At 52.5% G+C, this 26,792-nt stretch overlaps 1 protein-coding gene across 1 annotated transcript in view; it reads right to left on the reverse strand.

Annotated features, from left to right (window-relative positions):
* Positions 1–6,229: 6,229 nt before the first annotated feature.
* Positions 6,230–26,792, reverse strand: part of LOC129145404 (uncharacterized) — a 28,524-nt gene continuing 7,961 nt past the window's right edge. The window contains exons 2-6 of the mRNA XM_054692858.1: positions 22,645–22,715; positions 10,061–10,240; positions 9,377–9,463; positions 8,868–8,950; positions 6,230–6,755 (exon numbers count right to left, since the gene is read on the reverse strand). Of these exons, the coding sequence (XP_054548833.1) occupies positions 6,476–6,755; positions 8,868–8,950; positions 9,377–9,463; positions 10,061–10,240; positions 22,645–22,715 (701 nt within the window). The 3' untranslated portion in view covers positions 6,230–6,475. The remainder of the gene's footprint in view (positions 6,756–8,867; positions 8,951–9,376; positions 9,464–10,060; positions 10,241–22,644; positions 22,716–26,792) is intronic.

Consider the following 26,792-nt stretch of genomic DNA (forward strand, 5'->3'; position numbering starts at 1 on the left):
ATAACTGCTTTTGAAATAGGTCATGAAAATGTCTGTATGTTTCCAAATTTATCTGACCTCGCTTCACCGGTAAATACCTTCACTTGTGTTTTTAAGCAAAATCAGCTCCTAAACAGCCACAGCATCATCCCAACAGAGTGAATCTCTTCATATCCTTATCCAATCCATATTCAGGTTTCCTTGTTCCACCCCCCCCCACAAAGTTTGAAAAACATGATTTATTTGAAAATAAGTTAAGCACAAGTGATCTACGGGTGTATAACTGGAAGAAGAGAGCCCAGGCCCAGGAGGCCTCTCAGCTCAGCTCAGCCCTGAGAAGGAATCAGGCACTGTTGGAGTTTTTGCTTCTGGCCTGGCATCACCTGCACTGGCCCTGGCACACAGTAGGTCCTCAGAAAACATCTGGGGAAATGAGTAAGTGGGGGAAAGCCCTGGCCTGGCCCTGGTGCCCAGCAGGTCAGGAATTGTGGAGTCTGAATCTCCCCTGTACTCTGGATGTCACCTGGGCTTCAGCACACAGGGGGTCTTCAGGAAGAATGAGTCCTGGGGTGAACGAATGAACGGTGAGCATCCACAGCACTAGCCCTGGGGGGCCCTCCAAGTCAGAAACCAAGAGTCCTGGTTCTTTCCTGTCCCCAGCCATTGGCACACAGTAGGTTCTCACGAAGCCCCCCCATTCCCCGCAGCTGAATGCAAGTTCACCCAGCATCCACCCTAGAGTCGTCAAAGGTGACAAAGCACAGTTGTTTTCTCCTAGGGCCGCAGACACCATCTAGGTCTCAGCACACACTAGGGCCTTAGGAAATGCTGTGCTGGACTATTCAGCTGAACGCACCCAGGCCGGGAACTCAGGGTCATAACCATGCAGTCCAGCTCCTTCCTCTGGCCCACATTTCCCCACCCCTGCCTCCGCACACAGTGGGTGCTCAGGAAATGCCAGTTGGGTGGTTAAATGAAATGACCCCAGTTTCCAGGGGCAGATTTCACTCAGGCTAAAGCCAGGTCTTCCCCGCAGGAAGTCGGCGCCCTCTCCCGATAAGTGAAGGGGCTTTTCTTCTCTCCGGCTGCCCCTCACTTCGGCTTCCACATGAAGCTCCTTACCGGGGTGTTTTTCTCACATCGGCACCGGCGGGTCTGCGCCGGTCAACCCGACGGACAAACGCAAACACAGACGGGCACGTTGCGGCCCACAGTCGCCCTTTCTCCCCCTTCCAGCTTGTCACTGCCCTCGGTGACGTGGAACCCCCCGGGCCCTCCAGACACCAGGGCCGCGGGCTCCTGCGCGCTCCAACGCAGTATGGACCAGGCCGCGCCCGCCTTCCCTGCCGCTCCTGAGCCAGCTGGGAGGGCCCCGAGGAGCCACCCCGCCGCGGAGCCGCCCCAGGACCTTGCGCGCAGCTACGAGGTTCGGCGTCAGAGGAGGGTCCTGGCATCCCCCAGCCAAGCCGAGCCGAGCTGACGCCGGCAGGAGCGGAGGGCGCAGAAGGCGCGGAGGGCGGCCCTGTCCCCAGAAGCGCTTGCGAAGGGGGCCGAGCAGGCGGAGTGACCCCCATAGGAGGGCCCGAGGCTACCACCGGCGGCCGCTCGGCAGGAGGCCTGACCTCGGGCGCCGGACACCCGCTGCCCAATTCCGGCGACGGGGAAGTGACTCCCCGGTCGCCTCAGCCCCCGCTTCCCAGGGCTCGGGGCCATTGGATCGTCTCCCGCATCCCGCATTCTTGCGTGGCTCAAGCTGGTGCGCGCGCGCCGACCCCACCACCTCGCTTCGGCCGCCCGATCTCGGCGTCTCCCCGGGAGCGCGGCCGCCCGGACCCGCTAGAGCCGCGCGCGAGGCGGAGCCAGGCAGGCGGCGGGCCCCGCGGCGGCCGCATAGACGGCGGCTGCCGCCCGAACGCCCGCCTGCGAAGGGAGCGGATTTGGCTGCCGCACCCGGCGCTCGGTTCCGGGAGGCCGGAGTGCGCGGGCAGAACGAGCCGGTGGGACGGGCTGTGCGCGCGGCGTCAGACGCTGGGAGATTGTGAGCGCAGACTTATGGGGGAGGCGGTCAGCGCGCTCGCCGACACAGGTTGGGGCTGCGCGCTGCACCGGTCGACCAGCTCCTCGCGGGGTCCGCGCCTCCTCCCGCAGCCCACCGGGCACCACAGCCCGCCCGGGACCCCCAGCCCACCCAGGTCCACCAGCTCGCCAGGACGCGCAGCCCACCCAGGACCACGAGCCTGCCGGGAGCCTGGAACGCCCGGAACGCCCAGCCCGCCCGGTACCCCCACAGCCCACCCGGGACCACCAGCCCGCCCGGGGACCCCCGCAGCCCGCGGGACGCTGCCCAACGAGGAGCGCACATCTGCCGGGCCGGGTCTCCTGGAGGAGACAGCGGCTGCCCAGCGCCCACGTCCCGCTCCGGGGCGGGGGAGGAAGGGCCATGGTGGTGCCCGGTGGGGTATGAACGACCAGGATCCAGCCCCCTGCTGCCCCTGCCGTGCCCGAAGGCCGGAGGTGCCGCCGCTGGTCGCCCAAGTCGCGCGGTCCGGGTCAGGGTCGGTGTCCGCGAGCCTGAGGGACCTGGACAGGGAGCCGGGCTAGCAGCCGCGGGTGAGGAGGCCGAGGGGGCCGAGTCGCGAACCTGGAGCCGCGGGCGGGGCAGGGGAGGCTGAGCCGGGCCGAGAAGCTGGTGCGAGGGACGCTGTCGCGGGGCCGAGCGCCGGGGCTGCGGGGGAGGGTTTGGGGCGGGATTCCTGGAAAGGCCATGGCCGGGGCCGCGAACTGGGGTCGGAGCCGCGTGTTGAAGCCGGGGGACTGGGGCGGAGCTGCGAGCCTGGAGCCGGATCCCCGAGCCGCAGGACGCGGGATCCGGCCGGAGCCGCACTCGGGGATGGCCGCGGCGGAGAACCGGACCAGCAGCGCCCACGGCGCGGAGAGCTCCCCCGTCGGACGGCCGAGGCTGGACGGCCCCCAGCCAGGTCCCACCTCTCACCGCACCACCCCCACCCCCCTCGCGCCCGAGGTCGACCAGAGGCCCCGGCGCACCCCCGGGCGGTGGGAAAGGGGTCGTGCCTGGGGCCGGGAGCCTGGTCGGTGCTCCAGAGGCCCGCGGGGGCCTGCGGCTCAGCCCCGCTCCTGGGCGCCGGGATTTTTTTGGCCCTAAATCGTCGCTTTTTGCCGCCAGGCTATTGGTGGTTCCTGTCTCCGGGCGGGCCCCGCGCGCTCTTTACCCTGTGCTTGTGCTCCGGAGGTTTCCGTGTGTCAGCGCGCGAGCAAGTTTGCTGTCTCATCGGTTTCATGCGAGCGTTTTTTTGTTGTCTTACGCGATGAAGTTGCGTTCACCCAAACAAGACCGCGACACAGGAAAAAGAAAAAATGAGGGCGCCCCCTGCGGGCGGCGGCTTTAAGAAACTAACCAAAATGCGCTTGTGGAGTCTCAGCTGACTCGGCGCGCGGCCCCGCCGGCCGCAAAAGTCTTCTTGAGGCTTCCCAGAACGTAGTTGGCTCCAGGGTGCGCTCGTGCCGTCCGCGCTACCAGACACATCGCTCATGATGTTTTCACACCCGGATGTCAAAAAGGGGCTGGTTGTCCTTTACCGAAAGGTGTTTTGGCTGCGTTTGGGCTCTGGTTTATCAACTCTACAAAAGGCTGCGCTGCCAAATTTCTGCTGACTGGAGCGTCGCCCGCTCACCGCGCTGGGCGGGGACCGACTGTGGACTGAGCCTATGTCTCACGGCAAACCCCAAAAAATGCGCCATCGGGTGCGTGTCCGTGTTTCCCACATAAGAGCAGCGAGTGTGGGGAGCTGGCTTCCTGCAGCCGACGGGGCGCGCTGCGCGAAGCTGTGCTCCCTTAGCCCCGAACCTGGGGTGGGGTCACGAGAAAGCAGGCGTGCCCGGGGATCCTATATCCTGTCCCCCATGTCGTTGGTGCTGTGATGCTTTTTTTTTTGAGACCGCCTTTTACGTGTTCTGGGGCGCTGTGCCCTTGCTCGCAAAATCCCGTGCGCTTCGTGGTGGTGCTCCCGGTGCGTTCCTGCGCGCCCACTGCTCCCTGAATTGACGACCCCGCAATAATGTGCGGGCGTAGGTAGGGCTGTTTTCTGGGGGTTGCTCGCCCCCCTTGAGTGTGGTGGCTACGGAAGCGCCGGGGTTTTGGGTGTTGTCTGAACCTTGCGCATGGGACAGTGCAAACTTCGTGGGATTCTCTCCCCAAGTACAGCGGGCCTGGCTGTTTCCCTGCCTTTTCCGACCCTGCACCTAGCCCTGACGGTCTGTTTTTTTTCTAGTACCTGCTCCTTGACTTTAACATGTCGGTCTCCTGGGATACAGAGCCTGTGGCGCCCCTTGAGTGCTTCCCAAATATGCTTGTCTGGAGCAGAGGTTGGACAGTAGGTGGTCACTTGACTTGCTGCTTGTGTGGCTCTTTATGGTCCTACCACCTAGAGGTGGCCTGCTTCCCCCTTGGTGTGGGGCCCCTAGGTGAGTTGGGCTTGTGCCCAGTACCTGCTACTCCTGGGGCATTGGATACCCCTGGTTGTAGTTTGGGGGAGCCCAGAGTTGGGTCTTCGGGAACATTCCCTGAATGCTGTGTGAGTCATTTTGAATTGGAACTGGTGCCCCCCAGCACATGGGGCTGGCTCTCTAGCTTTTGGAACAAAAGTGCCATGTTTGGAGACCTCTGTGGTGGTGTGAGGGCAACACAAGAGATGGGTGCTCTATTGTAGGCCCTGTGGGGGCATGAAGCACTAGCAGGCCCTGGGGGGAGAGTGTCTTCTCACTGAGCTGTGCTCTGGCTACCCTAGACCTATGGTGGTGTACAGTATGGTGCTTGGCAGAGGTGGTTAACCACAGGCCTGTGGTGGGGAGCCTATGGTGTTGGCCTCTGGTCATCAGGCTGATGTGGGCTGACTTTAGTTGCTGGCAGTGTTGTCCCCATGATTGGGATTGTAGCTGGTGCTTTTGCAACTCTGTGGGGCTGGTTCTGGAGTGCTGCTCCGTGGGCTGGACCCTACAAATGGGTGGTTTTGTGGGCTAAAGCAGGTCAGTCCTTCTGACTTATCCCTGGTGGGTACCTGGCTCATGTTGACTGAGTGGGCCTTGCCCTATAATGGAGGTGTGTAGCACTTGAGTGTTGGATGGGTGGTGGTGCTAGAGCTGGCCAAGAAAATTTTGTCTGTGTGCAGCTGCCTCACCTTGCTGCAGTGGTCATGGCTACTCCCCTCCTTAAGCAGTTGGCCCTAGGTTGGGGCCTCCTCCACAGCAGCTTGGGGGAGTGTACTGGTCAATGGTTGGCAGGGATGGGGCCTATAGCTTGGTCTCAGCCCTAGGTGCTGTGGTTTTCTTGCCTGAAATGGTTCCTGTTTCTGTCATCATGGTTGTGGGTGCTGCTTCCTTAGTGGAGGCCCTGGAGTACTCTGTAACCTGTCTGCCCTCAGATGCTTCTGTGTAAGGGGCCTCTGCTCTCCAGGCTGTGGTGGCCATGATAGGGCTATGGGGCCCAGTTTCTGGAGCTGTGCACCTTGGGATGCTTGAGGCTGTGGTTGGGCTTCAGTTCAGCTACAATGTTGGGAGGGGTGCCTGGTGGAAGGGGGCCTTCATAGTGCTCCTTATCTGTGTCCTGTGTCTGGGGAAGTGTGTTCCTTTCACCCTATGTACCTTCTTGCCTCATTCATGATGGTGTGTTCACCCCCAGGGAAGGCTCTCAAGCCAGGGGTGGTGTGACTCTGCTCAGTGCAGAGACTTGAAGCTTGTTTTAAGGGGTCAGATGCAGCTCCTGACAGAGCCCACCCCCTGGTGTGGTGGTTGCTTCCCCCAAAGTCTAATCCCCATGGCTCCATGGGGGCCCCCGGGTAAGTAGCTTCATCCTTCTGCTGTAAGTCTGGGGCTGTTGCAGCGGCTGGGCTTTGGTACCGGGGTGTCGTGTGCATGGCCCTACTATGGAGTGCAGGTTGCTCGGTCTGGGCTCCAGAATGGGTCGTGGGTCTCTCCTCCCCCCGCGCTGGAACCCAGCTTGGGGGGAGGAGGGACCTCCTGCTGCTACGCCCTGCTGAGGTCGACCAGTTGGCCGGCCCAAGCCCAACAGCCGGGTAGACCAGATGGCCCGTTTTCACCTGCCACCAGGTGGCGCTGTGACAATGGGATCTGGGACTGGACTGGACCGGACTGGACCGGACCGGACCGGACCGGACCGGACTGGACCGGACTGGACCGGACGGGACCGGACGGGACCGGACCGGACCGGACGGGACAGGATCCGGGACGGGACAGGATCCGGGACGGGACAGGATCCGGGACGGGACGGGACGGGGACAGGGCGTGGGTCGGAAGGTGATGGGAAATACAGCGCCCCCATCCAGATTTGTGTCCTTTCCCTGTAGATGCCTCTTCTTATTGGGGTACACTCCCCAGAAGCGCCACGGGGAGAGAACCCCCCATTTCAGACTTGCATGTCCTCATTTCTCTGGCAAACCAGGAAAAGGCCTTGGAATCCTGGTCAAGCGACATGAAGGGACTCCGTTTCACCATTTATTTGGGGTTTTCTGGTGTGATCAGAAAAATACTCTCGCAGGTTTTCCCATAACCTTCGTGTGGTCAGGACAGGGGCGGGCCAAAATAAGGGGCACACAGTGTAATAAGCCAAATTTGGAATTCTAGAAACAGAAAATCGGTCTAAAATGTCCACGAGACACACACACACACACTGGTCGTGATGCAGGCAGGCCGCAGCCATGGCTTCTGGAAAGCAGCTGACAGGCCACAGTCCCTTCACAGAGCTGGGAATCAAGAAAATGACTTTTTTAGACTAGTCATTGCAAATTAGAGGACAGTGTGACATAAAAAACACTGGGCATCCAACTTCAACTACTGGATAATTTGTAGTAAGAGAACACAAAGGATTCAACCTAAACATTGACACAAGGAGTAGAAAATTTTTTCAAACCCAAGACCTAACAATGGGAAACAAATCCCAAAGCTGGAGGAAAATGGATATAAATCAATCCTGATGCTCTTTCTTTGGAAAAAAGAGTAAACTGGTCACACACTTACAAATGAACCAAAAAGGGAAGGGTAACATAGTAAATTAAGGCAATAATGGGAACGGCTGAGTGGTAGGATTTTCTAGCAACAAAATCCATCATCAGGATGAATAAAAAACTGCAATGGATACACACCAAACTCGACAGACATGAGACTCCTCCAGAAACTATCAAGACCGGGGCTCAGTATCTGGAGACATATCCAACACCCCAAAAACACAGGTCAGGAAGCTACTAGCACTGTCCACCCACTGAGCTACCTCCATCCACCTTCTGCGAGGTCAGGCTGCACCTCTAGTGGGGGGCACCAGCGAATCCCTGGCCCCCTCCCAGTGGGATCAGAAACGTTTGCATCGACGATGACTTCATTCAGGGACACAGGTGCAAGGCCTCACCAAAAGGTTAAATGCAACAAATATCCCAATGGATGTTGGGAGGGCACTCGGTCAGCCTCAGTGGCCTCTCCTGCTGCTAGCCCAGTCACTTCCTGGCAGACACGCAGAACCCTCAGCGGCAGCAGCATGGTGGTCAGAGGAAAAGCATGGGCATCCTGGTCAACACCAGGAACAGGAAGAGCACACAGACCACCAGGATGATGGTCATCTGCTGGGACACTCTGGGCCACTCCAGGAAACCTTGAGACAAAAGGGGGTGTGACAACAGCTGGGGGGGGCACTTGCAGGAGGAGGGCTTTAGGCCCAGGGATAGCTCAGCCTGGCACATGCTGAGCTGCTGCGATTTCAGCTGTAAGAGGACACGACTGGGTAACAGGTGAAGTGACATCAGGCTCCGAGATTCTCTTTCCAGCTGCCTGAACCCACAAAGAACCCACCCCTCCTGGGACAGCCACAGATCCCCCCCATTTCTTGGAAGGGGGTCACCCACAGGGGGTGGCTGTACCATGGGCAGGTGGATGGAGCTGGTGACCAAACCTCACTGGGGGCCAGCACTGACTGCCACACCTTCCTGTGCGGGGTAGGGTGCGCTGGGGCCACTCATCCCTCAGAGCTCAGAGGTAATGGCCCTGGCCCTCTCCCTCCACCTCATCCAGCCCTCGCTCCTCACTCCTTGCTCCTTGCGGAGCCACCTCGGCCCCCATCTCCCCTGTGGCCCTCCCCCCACGTGCACAGGAAGCATTGGGGCCATGCAAGCAGCAGCCAGGACAACCCTCATCACCTGGACCCCTGCGGCCCTCCTGCAACAAAGGCCATCGTTTCAGCACAAAGGAGACCCACACCCATCAGCCCCGCCACCTGCTCTGGCCTCTCCGGGAGGCCCCAGAACAAGCCTATGGCCCGGAGCTGCCCCGTGGAGTCATTTCCATCCTCACCCCCGGGGCCAGCCTTTCCTCGCCCCCAAGTCTCTTTCTGACTTGAACCATCAGTCGGGTCGAGCAAGAGGTGGGGGACACCTGCACTGGGCGAGAGGCCGCAGCCTCCGGGGCAGGGGGTGGACACGCGCCTGAGGGCAGCCCATCCCCGCCTCACACCCAGGGCTTGTGGCCCCAAGACAGTCTTGAGGACGTGCTTGGCGGCGCCTCACCAGTCAGCAAGGGTGCCCGGGTGAGTGGGTGAGTGGGCAGTGAGCAGGCTGAGAGCCCTTGAGTGGGCGGCTGATGGACAAACTGGATCCACACTTGGGGGGGCACACGGGAGCACGAGGTTGGGGTGAGGGGGGCGGGGGAGTGGATGGCCAGGTGGCGGTGATGGGCGAGGGACGGCCAGGTGCAGAGATGAGGGGCTACGGGGCGGGGGGCCGCTACTATGCCGTGGCCTCCTGGGCCAGCTCTGGGCAGACGGGGTGGGGTTCCCAGGGCGGGAGTCTGCGGAGGGGAGGGAGTCCCCTTACCTGGGAGTCCTAGGGACTGGGCCTGGCGCCTTCCTCCATGGAGCTCCGGGCCTGGGGGAACTTGGCATCCAGAGCAGGCAGGTCTGGGGGCACAGAGAGAGGCCGTGAGTGACCAGGCGGCTGGCGGCGCTCGGCCCCGCCCTCCCCTGCTGCCCCCCTGCAAGTTTCAGGCTGGGAGGAGCGCGGGGGGCCTGGGTGTCCTCGTGACTGCCCCTCACCTCCGGGACAGCCCCTCCCAGCTGCGCCAAGCCCCCAGCACACACCAGCGGCAGAAGGAGGCCTCCCGGCTCCCGGAGACGCCCCACAGCCAGAGCCTGTGACCCCGCAGGCCTGCGCGGGACGGGGTCGGGCCACGGGGACACCCCACACTCACGCCCCGCCTGATGGACCCCGCCGCCCCCGCGGCGCAAATGGCACTGGCCTCGTGGGGGCGGCGCCCCGCGAGCGTCTTGGCCAGCAGGTCCGTTAGGAGTTGGGTGGGGGGGGCCCTGCCTCTCGGGTCCACTTACCTGCCTCCTTCCGGAGCCGCCGAGCCGCAGCCCTGGAGGACGCCCGCGCTCCACCGCCCGCGTGCCGCAGAGACGCGGACATCCCGCCTGCAAAAACAAACCCAAAATCTCCCCAGAAGTCGCCCCAGTTCCGGGGTTCCCAGCACGCAAATCACGACCTCGGGCACCACAGACCCCGTCCCTCTGCGCCCCGCCCACCCGCCGTTTCCCGGGGACCCCGCGGAGTCGGCGGCTCCGGGTGGCCTGCACCTCACTGCCAGCGGACACCCCACGGCCGGACTCCCGCCCCGCCTCAGGGTTCGAGCGCACCTCAGCCCCGCCGGCCCCGCCCACGAGGCAGCAGCGTCCGCGCAGCCCCGTGGGCCCAGTCAGGTCCGGCCGCGTTGAGGACGCGGGGCAGGGGGCGCGCGGGCTCGGCGAGGGGGGGCCGCTCCTGGCTGGAGCAGCGGGTGAGGTCGGCCCGGACCTGCCAGGGGTGCCGGGAACCCTGCCGCGCGCCCCGCGGCACGAGGGCCCGGGACCCGTCCCCCCATGGCCGGCAGACGCAGGAGCAGGGCGCTGCTTGAAGCCACTGGGTCTGGGGTGACTCCCTCCACAGCGAGGCCACCCGACACGGCCCCCACAATGTTCGCGCACTGGACCGTGGGGGGACGCCGCCATCTTCACTCCCCGCGGCCTCCTCACCTTTCTCCTCACCTTCGTCTCCAGGACCGCTCCACTGCCCCCCAATCCCGGGCAGGGCGTCCGATGGGCTGTGGCGTCTGGGCGCACTCCGGCTCCAGCAGCGCGCGTGGGCGGGCCCGAGGCTCTGCAAGGCGGGCGGGCGCCCGGGCCGCCTCCCTGGCCCCAGGGCCGATTCAGAACCTGAGGACGGAGCAACATTTAGTCATTCGGCAAAGGCTCGCCGCGCCCCCGCGGCCGGCACCTCCCGATGCCAGAGACGCGGCCCCCTGCTCTTCTGGGGTCCCCTCCAGGGGCGGCCACAGACACCTAGGGGTGTCACGCGCTTGAGGCTCATCAGGCAGAGAGGGGAGGGAGGGGGCTCTGGGGGTATTGCGGGCGGAGCACGAGCAGGGGCCACACGGGGGCTGCGCCCATCGAGGGACGCGAATCACGTTGGCGGAGGGGGACACGGCCTCGTGGATCCGTGAGAAACAGCCGCTTTTGCTTGAAACGGCTGTTCTGGGCACGTCGGTTGCGTCGACGAAATGGCCGAGAGCGGCTTGGAACAGTCTGCAGGGACCCCCCACCCGCACCCCGCAGCAGGCAGCTTGTTCTCGGGCTGGGGGAAGCAGGGGGGATGCGGGGTGACATAGAGGTATATGTGGGGTGGCAGGGGGATGTGATTGTCAGGCCCTGGCTTTTATGTTGTGAGGTGGGGTAACAAGAAGGATATTACAGAAATGCACACAGAGAATGGCTGTGTTATACACGAATTGGAATTATAAACACTTGAAAAAGTGAGCTGTGGGTGACATTTTTTTAAATGACAAGAAGCCATGCTTTTAAATATAATCTGCTGTGTACATCGTAAGCGATTTGCTGTTTTCAGTATCACTTTAGATAAGCCAGACACTTTTTATGCCCCTGGCATAAAACCCACCCGCTCTCGGGTTGTTGAATGAATGAATGAACGTTTGTTCTTCTCAAAGATCTGGTCACAACTGTCCCCATCGCTCAAGACACTTTCATAAAGAGCCCACTATGTGCTGGATATTGCAGGAGGCAGCCGGGATGGCTGAGCCTTCTCCAAGAGGATGATTTTCACATCCCACAGGGGAAGGACACTCTGAGGCTGTGATTTGAGCTGCTGTGATCTGGCTCTTCCCTGGTTTTCTATGTTCTCATGGAGCTGTGGCCACTGGGCTTTGACATTCCGGCTCCTCAAGAGAAACTTCTAGACTTTACACCCCATGGCAGGAAAGACCCTGTGTATCTAACTCGACCACGGGCTAGAACACATCTCAGCACATACCGGACATTTATGAATCCATTGCTGTTTTGAAGGGTTGAGTGGATGAAAATGGTGTTTAATACAGTCAACTATTCCATTGTCTTTTTTTCTTAAAGATTTATTTATTTATACGTACAAGAGCTGCGGTACAGGCCAGAGATGCGGGGGGTGAGAGGACCCACCAGAGACAGAGTAAGGAACAGAACAGGCAGGTTGACTGAAATGCACCACTGAAGGGAGCAGCAGGCAAGTCAGGAGAGGTCTGCAGCGCCTGTGGGTAGCTCCCTGGCCGGCCAGGGGATCGAACTTGGGCTGCCGAGGCTGCAGATTGCTTCATAGTGCGGTGCTTAACCCCTTGCACCACAGGGAGGCCCTTCCATTGTCTTAATATTGACAGTCACATGGACATATCAGAAGCAGCACAAGTGACTGGACCATGCAGGATGCAGCCCCGACACGGAGTCTGCTGAGCCGGGCTCTGCCATGAGCCGCTCCCTGGGCCACAGCCTGCGGCCCCCAGCTCTGCTTCCCCCCCTCCCAAGCTGTGGCCCAAAGGGCAGGGTTCTGTGACACAACCCGGGAATCCTGTCATTGAGGAGCATCCCACAAAGGAAGACTCGGTCCTTCCTGGGGGCACAGGGGTTAGTCTCTGCACTACGAAGCTGTCTGAGGCCACCGTGGCCTGCATGCAATCCCCCGCCAGGAAGCATCACTCCATCAAAAAAGACAAATGGTTAGAAAAGATGAATCCAGTAAGGTGACAGAACACAAAATCAGTATATACACAAAATTCAGTTGCGTGCCTACACCCTCATTATGACCCATCAGAAAGCATCAATAGGAAAGTTTTACAATTGCATCAAAAAGAATGAAATACCTGGGGAAACATTTAATGAAGAAGAAAAACCTGTACACTGAAAAACTAGAAAATACCAGTAAAAGAAATTAAAAGCAGAAATAAATGGAAAGATATTCTGTGCTTGGCGATGGGAATAGTTAATGGTATTGCAATGTGCAGACTTCCCAAAGCAAACCACAGGTTCAGCGCAGTCCTGATCACAATCCCCACAGCAGCTTCCAGAGAAACTAACCCTCCTGAAGTGCGGGGGGCAAGGGCACAGGGGACCAGAAGCACCAACTCTCCAAAGGTGAAGCTGGAGGCGTCTTGCTCCCTGACTCAAACTGTGAACTAAACACAAAGTCTCAACTGGAGGTAATTTCGTAGATAATAAAAGTGAGAATTTGAACCCAGGGAGCAGTCAGGGTTATTCTGGGCAAACGATGCCAAACAACAAATCTGAATTCAGCATCTCCGGAGAGAGAGTCGCTGACATTAAGGATGTGCTTGTCCTGGGGCAGGGGCTTCCATTCCAACCGGCCCAACCTAAACAGACGCTGATGCAGGAGGATTTCATCTTCTTTCTGAAGGACGCCTGGAGAGATGCAAAGACTGAGCCCCCCTCCTCACATCCTCTCCTCCAGGGCCACAGAGCGGGGAGAAGACGGGGGCGGGCGGGGAGGTGGGGAGCTGCTCAGACCTGGCCTCTGGGGTGGTTTTGCCTCCTGCCGGCTAAATCCAGGCAGAAGGGGGGCGTCAGCCCCAGAAAACACTACATGCTCCCCAAACTGCATGATAAACCCGCTGTGATAGATACACCCAGGCCAGCGGCGCAGAAGAGCCCGGGAGCCCCAGGTGCCATCGATGCAGCAGAGGCGCCCGGAGCAGGGGCGCAGGACACCGCTCTTCAGGCCCTGGAGGCGGACACGGAGGGTCACGCTCAGGAACGAGCCCGGACCCCTCTATTCCTCCATGCCCAGTACGAACCCCAAATACCCCCCAGTTCTCCACATCCAGCCCTCCCGCCATGGGACCTCCCACTGCCCTCCGCGTTCAGCCGCCCTCAGGGAGATGTCCTCACCTTCCTCTCGCCTTCGGCTCACCAACTCCTCTGCCAGCCCGAGGGGACCCCAGATAAATGCACAGATGACTCCCAGATGCATCTAGAAGAGACCAGGTCCCAGCAGCCCCAACCCCACCCAAGGTCGGGGAAGCCGGTGGGAACTAAGCAGCCGACTGCACTGCGCGCATGCGTGGTCAGGGGGCGGCGCAGGTGCGGCAGGTGGGGCAGGCAGGTGGGGCGGCCACGCCCACTGCGCAGGCCCACTGCAGCCGGACAAGTTGGAAAATCAGACTCAAACAGAGGCAAATAGCCCTGTCTTCTCCAAAAATACCCCAACGAAAACTCCAGGAAGCCACTAAAACAGCAAAACAGGTGTACATGGATTTAAAAACTTGTTCAGGACCTCCCTGGTGGCGCAAGGTTAAGACGCAAGCTATGAAGCTATCCGTAGCCTCTGCAGCTCGAGTTCGATGCCCCGCTGGCCAGGGAGCGACCCACATGGTACAGCAGGCCTCTCCTGTCTCCCTGCTGCTCCTCTCAGCAGTGTGTTTCAGTCAATCTGCCTATTCTGTTCCCCGCTCTGTCTCTGGTGAATCCTCTCACCCCCCAACCCCGAACTCTGACCTGTACCCCAGTTCTTGAAATAAATCAATCTTAAAAAAAAAAAAAACTTGCTCAGGATGATTTAGCAGTGATCACAGATGCCTCACCAAACCCGCCCCTCCTCCCAGGAGACAGAATAGGGTGGTCTCCTCAGCCCCTTCCAACAGTGCTACTATCAGTCTTGGGTGGAGCCAAAGCTCTTTGATCCTATTTCTGTCATCATAATTAACACGATTACTTTTCTGTTTAATGTAATAGAACTTTCCACTTGATTTTAGAGCCCAGGTGTACAGGGAAGTGCTTTTGTGGCTACACGTCACAGAAAAACCTGACTTCAACCATTAGGAAAATTCTAGTTTACTTAGGAATTCTCGAGAAGGCTGGGACTGTTCCAATCCCAGGTTCTTTTTGGCCCTCTACTCTGCTATCACTGGCTCTCTGCCAAGGGAGCATCCTGGGAATGTGGAAGGACAGCTGCCCCAGTGGCAGGCATCATGGGACAGCCCAATAGTCACAACCAAAAAAGGAAGAGAGAAGTTGGGCCTCCCTGGTGGCGCAGTGGTCGAGCGCTGGGTTGCGAAGCTGCCCGCAGCTTCTGCAGCTCCAGTTCGATCCCTGGCCACCAGGGAGGGTCCCACAGGGCGCACAGACCTCTCCTGCCTGCTCACTGCGCCCCTCAGCAGCGTGTTTCCTCAGTCTGCCTGTTCTGTTCCCCGCTCTGTCTCTGGTGAATTCTCTTACCCTCCCGCGCTTCTGACTGTACCCAGTGCTTGTATAAATAAATAAATAAATCTTTTTTAAAAAGGAAGAGAGACGCAAAAAGACTCTTCTTACACCTTTCTTCCCTACCAGAAAGGAGACTATTTTCAAGTAGCATCCAGCAGAATTCCTCTTACACACACTGGCCAACACCGGGTCATATGTTTTCTCCTCGACCCATCTCTGGTAAGAGAATGGATTCATGCACTTTGAGCCAATTGTGAGATGTTCCCTAGAGTTAATGTATTATTCAACATAATTGGGGTTCCCTCAGGAAGGAAGAGGGGGAAACACCCGGGCAGTCTTCCATGTGGAAATGTATGATGTGTCCTCAAACAAGTGAAAGGCAGTGAAAGGTAGGAATGAAGGAGAAGAGACAAGCAAGGAAGAGGGAGGGAGAAAGGGAGGAAAGAAGGATGGAAAAAAGACTAATTTACTTTATAACTAAATCATATCTTTATGACTTACTACAGTGCAAGAGTTTTAAAACTTTTTGCAGCAATCAAAACTCTCATATCAAAAATACAAAATATTGGTTTTTGTCATTCTGGGGGCTCAGTGTAAAACAAAGATAATCCATTTTCCATCTATTATAAAATAACAGACACCAGATATTTTTTGTCGTATTCCTGTTTTACTTCTTGGGGAAAAAAATGTTCCTTGCTATTCTAGAGTGAAGACAAGCACTTTCTTTGGAGAGTTTCAGGGAAACTGGGCAAAACTAAATAATATGCTTCTGCAAACTTAATTTTTTCAAGGCAGTAATGTCTCCCAAACCATCTTTGTGGACTGCCTGTGGACGTGCTCTTTGGATGCTTAGGCATTGTTGGTAGACTCTCAGGAACCACATTCTGGAAGGCCCAGTTTGTGGAGGCTTCCTTCTGTGTGTCTGGGTTCCAAGAAACCAAGACAGGAGATGCACATCAGAAACCAAGAGACAAAGGTGCAGAATTATACCCCTCCCCACAAAGTCTGAAAGTAGAGGTGCTCAGTTAAGCAGTGGGTAGCAAGGTGTGGACCTATTTTCACCAGCTTGATGCCAGATGGATCCAGGCCAGTTTCAATGATTGTTTTTTTTTAAGATTTATTCAGAGGTGCAGGAGGGTGAGAGGATTCACCAGAGACAGAGCAGGGAACAGAACAGGCAGACGGACTGAAAACACTGCTGAGGGGAGCAGCAGGCGAGGCAGGAGAGGTCTGCCATGCCATGTGGGTATCTCCCCGGCTGACCAGTAATCAAACCCATGCTGCAGAGGCTGCGGACAGCTTCACAGCACTGTGATCAACCTGCTGCACCATGGGGGAGGCCCCAGTTTCAATGGTTTTGACAATGAAACTCACCTGGGTGTGTGTGGTTTGCTTTGTTCGTCAGGTATAGATACTCCCCAAAGTTAAAATGAATCCCTTGAATTGGTGTCTTATAAAAAGGCTATACTGTAACATGTAATATACTGTAATGTGTGCTTCAATTTCATGTCAATTGAAACCAACCTCACAGCCCAGAAGGATCTATCTCCCCAATCACAGCTCTCCTGGAACTAAGGACTGACTCAGAACAAAGGGCACCTTGACCCCCAGACAAACTCCATTCCCTTCAGACCCTTTCCCCTTAAACTTCTTTCTGATATACAGAGATGATTCTACAAATATTCAAATTCATACCCACATGAAATTATTATCAATTTACACATATACACCATATACACACAGAAAGCTATAGCACACCTGCATGCACATATACACCCACATCTGTGTTTCCATGTGTCTGTGTATATGGCTTTGAATCTTGCTTTTTACTTAGTAGTGGTATGACTTGCAGAAGTTTCCATGTCAGCATATATCAATCTATCTCATTCTGTTAATAACCGCAAAATATTCCATAATATGTATACACCTTAATTTATCTATCTCTTATTTATGGACATAGGAGTTTTACTTAGCTCTCCCCCTCTTTTTCAGCCTTTTTTTACCTTATAGAAGCAATGCTGCTATAAATATCCTTAGGCACAGAAATAGGTAAGATTAGATGGATGATACAAATATTGATACAGATAGATGATAGATAAATATAATGTACTTAAAAATATATCCATAAGGGTATTGGAACAAGAACAGACACACAGACCAATGGAATCGAATAGAAAATCCAGAAATAAACCCACAGATTTATGGTCAACTAATCTTTGACAAAGAAGCAAAGAATATGCATTGGAGCAAAGAAAGTTTGTTCAATAAATGGTGCTGCGAAAACTGGGTCACTACATGCAAAAGAATGAAGCTTGACTACTACCTCACACCATACACAATAATCAACTCAAAATGGATTAAAAAACTAGACATAAGACCTGAAACCATAAAATACATAGAAGGAAATATAGGCAAAATATACATGATATGCACATCATAGACATCTTTACAGACACATCACCCAAAGCAGTGACAGTGAAGGCAAAGATCAACAGCTGGGACTACATCAAATTAAAGAGCTTCTGCACAGCAAAAGAGACAATAACAAAAACAAAGAGAAACCCCACCGACTGGGAGAACATTTTTGCACACAACACTAATGATAAAGAACTGATCACAAAAATCTGCAAAGAGCTGATGAGACTCAACAAAAACAAAGAAAATAATCCAGTCCAAAAGTGGGCAGAAGAGCTAAAAAGAAACTTCTCTGAAGAGGAAATGCAAATGGCCAACAGGCATATGAAAAATGTTCAACATCACTTGTCATCAGAGAAATGCAAATCAAAACTACCATGAGGTACCATCTTACACCGGTGAGAATGGCACATATTAAAAAAACTAGCAACAACAAATGTTGGCAAGGGTGTGGAGAAAAAGGAACTCTCCTGCACTGTTGGTGGGAGTGCAAACTGGTCCAACCACTATGGAGAGCTGTGTGGAGATTTCTGGACCTACTAAACATAGAGCTTCCATATGATACAGCAATTCCACTCCTAGGTATTTACCCAAAGGACACAGAAACATCAATTCCAAAGAGCACCTGACCCCTACGTTTATAGCAGCACTGTTTACAATAGCTAAGCTTTGGAAACAACCCAAATGCCCAAAAATAGATGACTGGATCAAGAAGATGTGGTACATATACACCATGCAATATTACTAAGCATTCAAAAAAGACAAACACATGCAATTTGCAGCAACATGGATGGTGCTAGAAGGGATCATGCTCAGAGAAATAATCCAGAAAGACAAAGAAAAATACCGGATGGTCTCACTCATAGCAGGAATCTAGAAAACTTAAATAAGGGACCAGGAAAATGAATAACTATAAGAAAGTGAAAATCAAAATCAACAAAAAACTATGAACCAGAGACACTCTATGGGGGGTAGGGGGCGGGAGGGGAGGGATTGGGGTCAAAATAAGGGGGTTGCAATTGTATGGGGAATATAAAAATAAAATTTATTATAAAAAAAAAGAAATTGTAAATCAAACCAGGCACAGGGATCCATTCTGCCAGGATCACTGAGAATGGCTTCAGAGAGGAATGACACTTGAACCAGTACAAAACATGGCTTGGTCATCCAGTGACCAATAGGTACTCAGTGCTGCAGCCAACAATGTCCGTCATGTCATGGAGCTTGCATTCTTCAGGCAGGAAAAAAAAAATTTGCCCTTTTAAAAAATTTGTACTGCAGGGCCTCCCCTGGTGGCGCAGAGGTTGAGCACGGTGCAGCCTCTGCAGCACCAGTTCATTCCCCAGCCGCCAGCGAGGGTCCCAAAAAAAAAAAAAAAAAAAAAAAAAAAACTTGTATTAGAGTAACCTTGAATTATAAGGTTATATGGTTATAAGGTTATAACTTATAACATTATAAGGTTTTAGGTGTACAACCTTCTAGTCTGGCATGTGTATAGGTTACCTTATTCTTAGGCACTCTGTGCTTTGGGGCAGTGAACTCTGTTAAGCCCACAGAGAATTCAAAATAAATTCACCAAAAACAAAACAACCTCCCAAAAAACAAACAAAAATCCCACCATGTCCTGCTTTTCTGAAGTGAACTCAGATATAAACCCACAGTAGAAACTCAGGGTTTCCTCCTACCCTCTGATCAGTGAACATAAATATTGATCAGTGAACATCAATACTGCCCCATTCAAAAAACGACAAAAGAAGGAAAGGCAAAAGATGGTAGGAACTTCCTTTCTTCAGTAGATCTTCCTCTTTTCAGACATCACAGAGCAGAAAAGAAACTTATCGAGACCCATCGAGGAGTCTCCCACCCACACACATAAGGCTGAAAGGGTGGGTATGGTTAATCATTTCACAGAGAGAGACCTCTCTAGAGAGGGCCAGGAGAGCCTTTACTGGGTTGAGATTCACAAAATAAAATCAGGCCAAGAGGGAAAGAGAACTACCGAGAGAATAGGCCTGGGAATGATTCTAGCAACCTGTGTCCTCAGACCCCAGGCCTCCTCTCCATGCCTCTGGACACCTGGATCCCTTGGGAATTTTATCTGGAATAATGATGGAAAAAAAGAAGGTTCTAGGAAGAACTGTTACAATTAAGCAGGTGCTTGCATTCCTCACCTGAAATCTGTGAGGACCATACCATAAAATGGAACTTTCTACAACTGGAATTGATGCCTATTTGACTGCCCATTTCACTGTTGCCAGAAACTTGCTTTTAGCCAAATCAGGTCCCCCACCTGCACCCAACCCCAGGAGGGTGCTCAAGTATGAAAACCAAGCCAAGTTTGCTTTCTAAAACCCTGCATCCCTCTGCTCCACTCTTCGGTATACAGGAAACCCCTCGACTGCTGCCCATGCTGGACACCCCATGAGCTGCCTCGGGCCATCTTCCCAAACACATGTTTTCTATTTTGGCTTTCTTGGTAAGTCCCTTTCACCCCTTGGCCATTCCTACACCTCACCCACTCACTCATCCCCCATCATGACTGCACTGCAGTCACACAGGGCTTCAGAGGAAAGCTCTTCACAACACAAAGGTATTGAAAACTCTGTCCCCTTGTTGCTTTTTCATCCTCTAAGGAACAAGTATAATAAATTAGGGTCCCTCCACACAATAAAGAAAGTATGCAGCCATTAAAAATCCTACGGTGGGGCCTCCCTGGTGGTGCAAGGGGTTAAGTCTCAGCACTATGGAGCTGTCTGCAGCCTCTGCAACATGAGTTTGATCCCCCCGACCAGAGAGCTACCCACATGGCAGAGCACACTTCTCCTGCCTTGCCTGCTGCTCTCCTCAGCAGTATATTTCAGTCACTCTGCCTGTTCTGCTCCCTACTCTGTCTCTGGTGAGTCTTCTCACCCCATACCTCTGGCCTGTACCCCAGTTCTTGTATGCATAAATAAATTAACCTTTTTTAAAAAATCAATATACAGGCATTTAAGAAGCAGTCTTATTCTTCTGATACCAGGACCCCAGAGTTTGTGGTCAACATAGAGACTCTATATTTAGATAATGTAAATGGACAAGAATTTGATGCTCTGTTATAAAAAAGTCACCTGTTCTTTCATCAAGTGCCTGTGAAGAAATCTTTTGGCAAATGTCAAATAAAATTCATGACCTCTATTACTACTATGAAGAGACATCAGGACTTTAGTATGCTGTAGTCTATGTCCTTGAGAAACTGCTGAAATTATTTGAAATTCAGGATGTTCCTGTCTGACTTTTATGCCAACAATGAAGGCCACAATGGTCATTTGGATCAATGTTTTGATTCAACCACAAACAACATATCCCTTTAGATTGTCTTCATACATGTACAATACACTTTCCTAAACTAACCCAGAAAGTTAGACATAAAAAATCAATTTACTAGAGGAGGATCCCTTAGATGTTTGAGGTAGCAAAAAAAAAAAAAAAAAAACAAAAAAACATGACTTCACAGATATATGAAGCAATAGCCATAGAAGGAAATGATTTAAGGTTGAATTACATTCATCCTGTCTCTTCATAATATCTCAAGCATGACTGATAAAAAAGGACATAGAAAATAACTATACCTGTCCCAAAGACATCATCTTGAACATTTACACTCTACTATTACATATTTAGCATTTTAATGTTGGTTTATGCTCTATAAAAATATTCTGATTTGAAATAATGTCTCAGTTATTGACTTACTACTGTGCGGCAATGTTTTAATATGCATTTAGATGTGACTATAAATTACTCACATTTTTACCTCTTTAAACTTACTTTCCAAAATGAAAATCTGGTGTTTTCAAAATAACCATTAGGACAACCCACTCATCACTTTATATTATGGATTTTTCTCCAGTATGCACTGCCTGATGTTCAGAATGATTTTACTTCCAGTTAAAGACACTGCCACATTCTTCAAAATTTTAACATTTCTCTCCAATACACATTCTGTGATGTTGAGTAAGACTTGACTTCTGATGAAAGGCTTTGCCACATTCTTTACATTTGTAAGTTTTCTCACCACTATGAATTCGATCATGATGATTAAGAATTGACTTCTTGTTAATGGCTTTGGCACATACTTCACATGTGTAATCTTTCTCCCTGGTATGAATTACCAGAAGTTGAGGAAGATTTAACTGCTGGTTAAAGGCTTTGCCACATTCTTGACATTTGTAAGCTTTCTCCCCAGTATGAATTCTGTGATGATGACTAAGACTAGGCTGATGGTTAAAGACTTTGCCAACATTCCTTACATTTGTAAGGTTTCTCACCATTATGGGTTCCCCCATGTTGAGAAAGGTGACCCAAGTATAGAAAGGCTTTACCACAGTCTGGACACATCTAAGCCTTGTCTCCATTATGACTCCTGAGATGTCGAGTGAGCTGTGACTGCCAATAAAAGCCTTTACCACACTCCTCACATTTGTGCAGTCTCTCTCTCTGATGTTGAGTGAGTCTTGAGCACCATTTGATGGCTCTGCCACATTCTTTACAATTATGGGTTTTCTCATGAATTGTGTGATGTTGGATAAGTTTTGAGGACTCCTCAATAGGATCCCATGTAGATATTTTATCTTCCAAGTCACATCTGTGATGTTGAGAAGTATTCGATTGAAAGTTTAATTCTATCCCATATTCACAATGTATTGAATGATTATTTGCATTATGGACTAGGGGACTTCCCATATGCTCCAGTGTTCCTCTCAAAGAATACGCATTGTTTAAAACTTGATATGGGACTTCTCTTACAGAAACATATTTATCTATACCTGCAACAAACATAACATGGGATTTGATCTAAGCCATTTTACACGATCTCTTCTTTCAGGAAGAACTGTATTGTGGGTAATTGTTCCAGCTTGGCTATCTTCATCTCAACAACTGTTCTGGCCTTCACATGCCACTTGACATGTCTGGTCCTTCATTAATTGTCCATTCTCAAAGGTATAGACTCATCTCCTCCCAGTTGTACCGTTAGAAACAAAACTTCTGTGCCTGACTGTGGCATGGAGACCTGGATGTCATGAGAAGTCATGGCTGGAAACAGCAAGTGACTAATTACGTACTACAGCACTCAAGAAAAAATATTTTAAATGCTTACTATGTAAAAATAATTCCATTGGGGTCCTCCCTGGTGGTGCAGGGGGTTGAGTGCTGCACTGTGAAGCTGTCTGCAGCTTTTGCAGCGCGGGTTCGATTCCCAGCCAGCCAGGGAGAAACCCACATGGTGTGGCAGACCTCTCCTATTTCGCCCACTGCTCCGCTCAGCAGTGTATTTCAGTCAGTGGACCTGTTCTGCCACCCACTCTGTCTCTGGTGGATTCTCTCACCATCCACCTACCCCCCCATCCTGACCTGTGCACACGCGCGTGCACACACACACACATCTCTGCCCTGCATCTCGGTTCTTGTGTGCATATATAAATAAATATTAAAAGGAAATCTTGATTCATAAAAATGTCCCCTGGCTCTTTATATACAGGAAGAATTGATTGGAAACCATCTCAATGAAAACCCCAGGAAACAATCCACTCTCAGATGTATCAAACTGTGACCGTGATCAGTCAAGAAATTGGAATATAAAATTCCCAAGATAGTGTTATTCCAGCATGGATAGAAAACAGGAATGAACTTACCCAGTGTGCATGTGGACAAGAATGGACTTGGCATCCAGTGGAACACGATACAGCAGTGACAGCAGGAGGCTCTCACTGCAGCCAATCCTGGGGATCACCTTGCCCACATCTTGTTGAGTCTCCATAGAAAATGAACCAAAGAGGATTGATTACTATTTCACATACCAGACAAAATGAAAATCAGGTTTTCATGCTACATTTCTTAATACACCATTATGTGAGAACGTGTCATGCAAAGCATGGGGAATTGTTATTGTAAAGGTCTCCTATTGGTGCGAACTCAGAGAAGAAGATGATGACATTTGATAGTATGTTTCATCCCCCAGTTCATAGGGATTCATGTTGTGATTCTGAAACTCTACATGGATATAAACTGCCCTTATACACGGTTGTTCTAGATCACAAGTCAAAATAATGGAAATCACAGGAAAAAGAGTCAGCTAACTCATAAGAGTGTTTCTCTGTGGATGAAAGATCATCATTGGCCATAGGTCGTTTTATTTTCATCTATGGTTGAAATTTCCTAGAATGTACAAAGCTCTCTCTGAGGATCAGAACCAGTCAACTCTAGCTCATGAAAACTCACTGGTGCACTTATATTCCCAATCTTTGGCAGGGGAAAAGGAACCAGTCAAATTATTTTCAAAGTAAATCATTCTGTTGTGGTCATAGAAAAACTACTTTAAGGGTGAAACTGTGGCCTTCCTGCCAGTCAGGCAGGCTTGGGCAGAGCAGACTCAATTGGAGTGAATGTCAAGCTCACCTCATTGATATTAGTGAGGGGGTTTGGGTTTCTGGCCTAAACCTAGGCTCCTTCTCATTCATAAATCCAAAGAAACACATTTTGCCTTTTTTGTTTGTTTGTTTTTAAATTTAGAAATGTATGCTGCTTAACTCACAAACTTTATATTGCTTTGATTAAAAAAGAGAGACGATATGACACTCATTGACAGTCCAGACCCTTCAAGCTTTCCAATACAAGAGTTCTGAAAGCTGTACATACCTATGGAAGAAAAAAGGCCAAGTGACAAATGGAGCCATGATGTTTCATCAAACAAGATTTGAAATTACTAAATATCCTCTTTCTGCCTATGTCATTGGCCTTACCAAAAAGCAAACCACAAATAAGAATAGGACAGTATAGCATGAAATTCCTGTGTTTCAAATCAACTCACATTTACAGCCATCTCCAGGGTCCGGCCAATGGCACACTGTCATTTTCTGTCTCCTCCTGGAGCTCAGATCCTGATGATGGTAGCAGAGATTCCACAGTCAGTAAGACAGATGATGGCAGAACATAGAGCGTTCCACTTTTGTGGAATTGCAGCCATGGATTGACTTCCGGGTAGGCCTGCCATCCCTACAAATCCGAAGCATCGACAATTATTTGGGTGCTAAGACTCCAACGAAGTAATGAGGAAGGAAAAACACCTCTGGGAATAACCAGAGTCAGGTCAAGGAGCTGGAAACACGCCAAGATTAAGGTTCTCCACCACGGAGTAGGAGTAACATCTCTACAATGTCATTAATGGCGATCACTCACTTCAGTCACGCATGCACTGCAGTGCCTCAGGTCACCTCCAGCAGGTGCTTAGTAAACGCAATTCCTTTCTCCTTCCCTGAGGAGCCCAACTTCTCCTCATAACAGGGGATTAGGTAACAAAAGGTTAACACATTAGAATGGTTAAGAGGCAACATGGATTATCTACAAAATGCTACTTCCCAGGTGAATGAGTCACTGGCTGATGCAGCCCCTGAAATAAGAGGAATCTTCTTGGCACCAGCTGTCTTAGAGAAAAGATCTCCAGAGCTCAGGAAAGGGCCCTTCAGTGTCTCAGATTCTCCCCAAAGAAGAACTTTGCACACCCCGTTGGTGACAGGGCCCGGCTGCACCTGCTGTGTTTCTCAGGTGGGCCCTTTAGTGACTCAGAGAGGGTCACTGCTTTCACTACACTGAGTCAGTTAATAATAACCCATTTTAGAAAACCAGAGTCGTGCAGCCAGAGTGCAGCAGCCGCGTGGCTCCTGCTCACTTGAGGCTCAGGAATGCCTGGATTCTATTCAAGGGAGAGTCTAAAGTCACCTCATGAGGCAGTTTCAGGTGTGAAACTCCCCTTTCAGGCTCTGAATGGCCATATCAGCTGCGCGACAGGGAAGTGACGCCTCTGCCCTCAGACATGGGCCCAGGCCCATTAGGGGCAGCACCTCAGACCCCGTGAGAAAAGCAGAGCCCCAGGCCCACGCAGCCCACTGGTCAGAGCCTGCACCCTGGGAGATTGGAATGTGGCTTGGCCTGCTACACCAGGGGCGGGAGGGCGATCGGACCCAGGAAAGTGGAAAACCCGTTCCCCAAAGTGCACTGTAAACCGCGGGGATGAAAATGCACAGGCCGGCGCGGGGATGGAGGGCCCAGGACCCGCCAGGGCGCCCTCGCGGGCCACAGTCGGGAGCAAACGTCTCAGGAAGCAGCGGGGCCACGTGCAAGGAGGGAACCGGACCCCTGCATCCTGCCAGCCCCACAATGAACCCCCAAAGCCCCAGTTCTCCACACCCAGCCCGCCGCGCTGGGGCCTCCCCGAGCCATTGCGCCTTCTCTCCCTCGGCCTCACCTGTCTGCTCCAACGCCCCCGGCTCCCCAGGTCAAGGGCAGTGGCGCCCCCACGGGGTTCCTGAAGGACCAGGCTCACCCCAGAACCTCACCCCGAGTTGGGGGCCAGCAGGGCCAGGGGCAGGGCCTGGGCGAGCGCGCATGTGCGGTAGCTGCGCAGGTGCAGCCCCTGTGCTCTGGGCGGGGCTGGGCGGGCAGGGCCTCCCGGAGGCCACGCCCACCCGGCCTCAGGTCATGACGGGACGGTCTGTAAATAAACTCTGAGATGCAGAGAAAAGTCTCCTCCTCGCCCAAAATACTGTGACTCTAAATTATCCGTTAGTCATTGAAACGGCAAACAAGGTTGCTTGAATTTCTGGGAAAGATTTTTTTTTTCCAAATTATTCTTAAAAATCCCCTTACCTGAAGCTGACATACAGCATGACTAGGGACCACCCGGGTGGCGCAGGGGTTAAGCACAGCACTATGAAGCCATCAGCAGCCACTGCGTCAGGAGTTCGATCCCCAACCAGGAAAGTGACCCATAGGCCCCCCGCACACCTCTCCTTCTCCCTGCTGCCCCCCTCAGCAGTGGATTTCAGTCAGTCTACCTGTTCTGTTCCCCACTCTGTCTCTGGTGAATCCTCTTAACCCTACCCCCGCACTTCTGGCTTGCACCCCAGCTCTTGTATTCATAAGTAAATAAATCTGGAAAAAAATAAATAAAATAAAATAAAGCATGACTAAAACGTCATTTACCTACAGATCCTGAAATGGATCCTATTGAAAACATTAAAAAGCAGCTGTTATTAAACTGTATTATGAGAAGAATGAAGGCTCTCAGCTCCACATACAACGTTTCTCTTTGCAAATCATGGTGCAGTACAATACACTGTGGCCCAGACTTTGACATCCCTGAATCTGTTTTGTGGTTGGTGGTTAGGGGGTGGAGTCAGGCCAAGCTGCAGAGACTGCGGGTGGGGTACTCTCCTGCTATAAGCAGTGATGAATGAATGAGTCAAGAAAAGAAAAAAGAGCACACCCCTGACAAACTGCAATTACAAACAGGTCTCAAATTTAGTTTCCTACCTTGGAAGAATTGATGGAGGACAAGAGTGAAAAACCTGGAATGGGGGTGCCCCAAGACCAGAACCTGACTCACACAAGGAGGTGGGGGTAGAGGGAAGTAACAGGAACATTAACCCAGCTGTAGAAATCAAAACCCTCAGGCACAGTGCCTTATCACAAGGCCTAAGGCCCAAGCAGGATCAGATTGTTCTAGGGAGCAGAGCACAGGCCTGAGGGTAAAGACAGGGAGATTGGGTCCATCCTGGAACCTGTGGCCCATTTCCAGTTTTGCCAAGTTATCCAACATCAGCAACAAACAGGCCACTCCACAAAGAAGTGACGCCTCCCAAAGAGAAAAGGACTATATCCGTGCAGTCTCTGCCCTGGCAAGGGACAGCCATCCCTCTGCCCACTCGTGACTATGCAGGTGCTTCCTGTCACCAACTCTCTCCCTCCTCAGGGCAGCAGCGGGAGTGCAAATTGCAGATTTACA

This window comes from Talpa occidentalis, unplaced genomic scaffold (genome assembly GCF_014898055.3).
Source record: "Talpa occidentalis isolate TD23 unplaced genomic scaffold, MPIMG_talOcc4v2.1 talOcc4.11, whole genome shotgun sequence".
Lineage (NCBI taxonomy): Eukaryota > Metazoa > Chordata > Mammalia > Eulipotyphla > Talpidae > Talpa > Talpa occidentalis.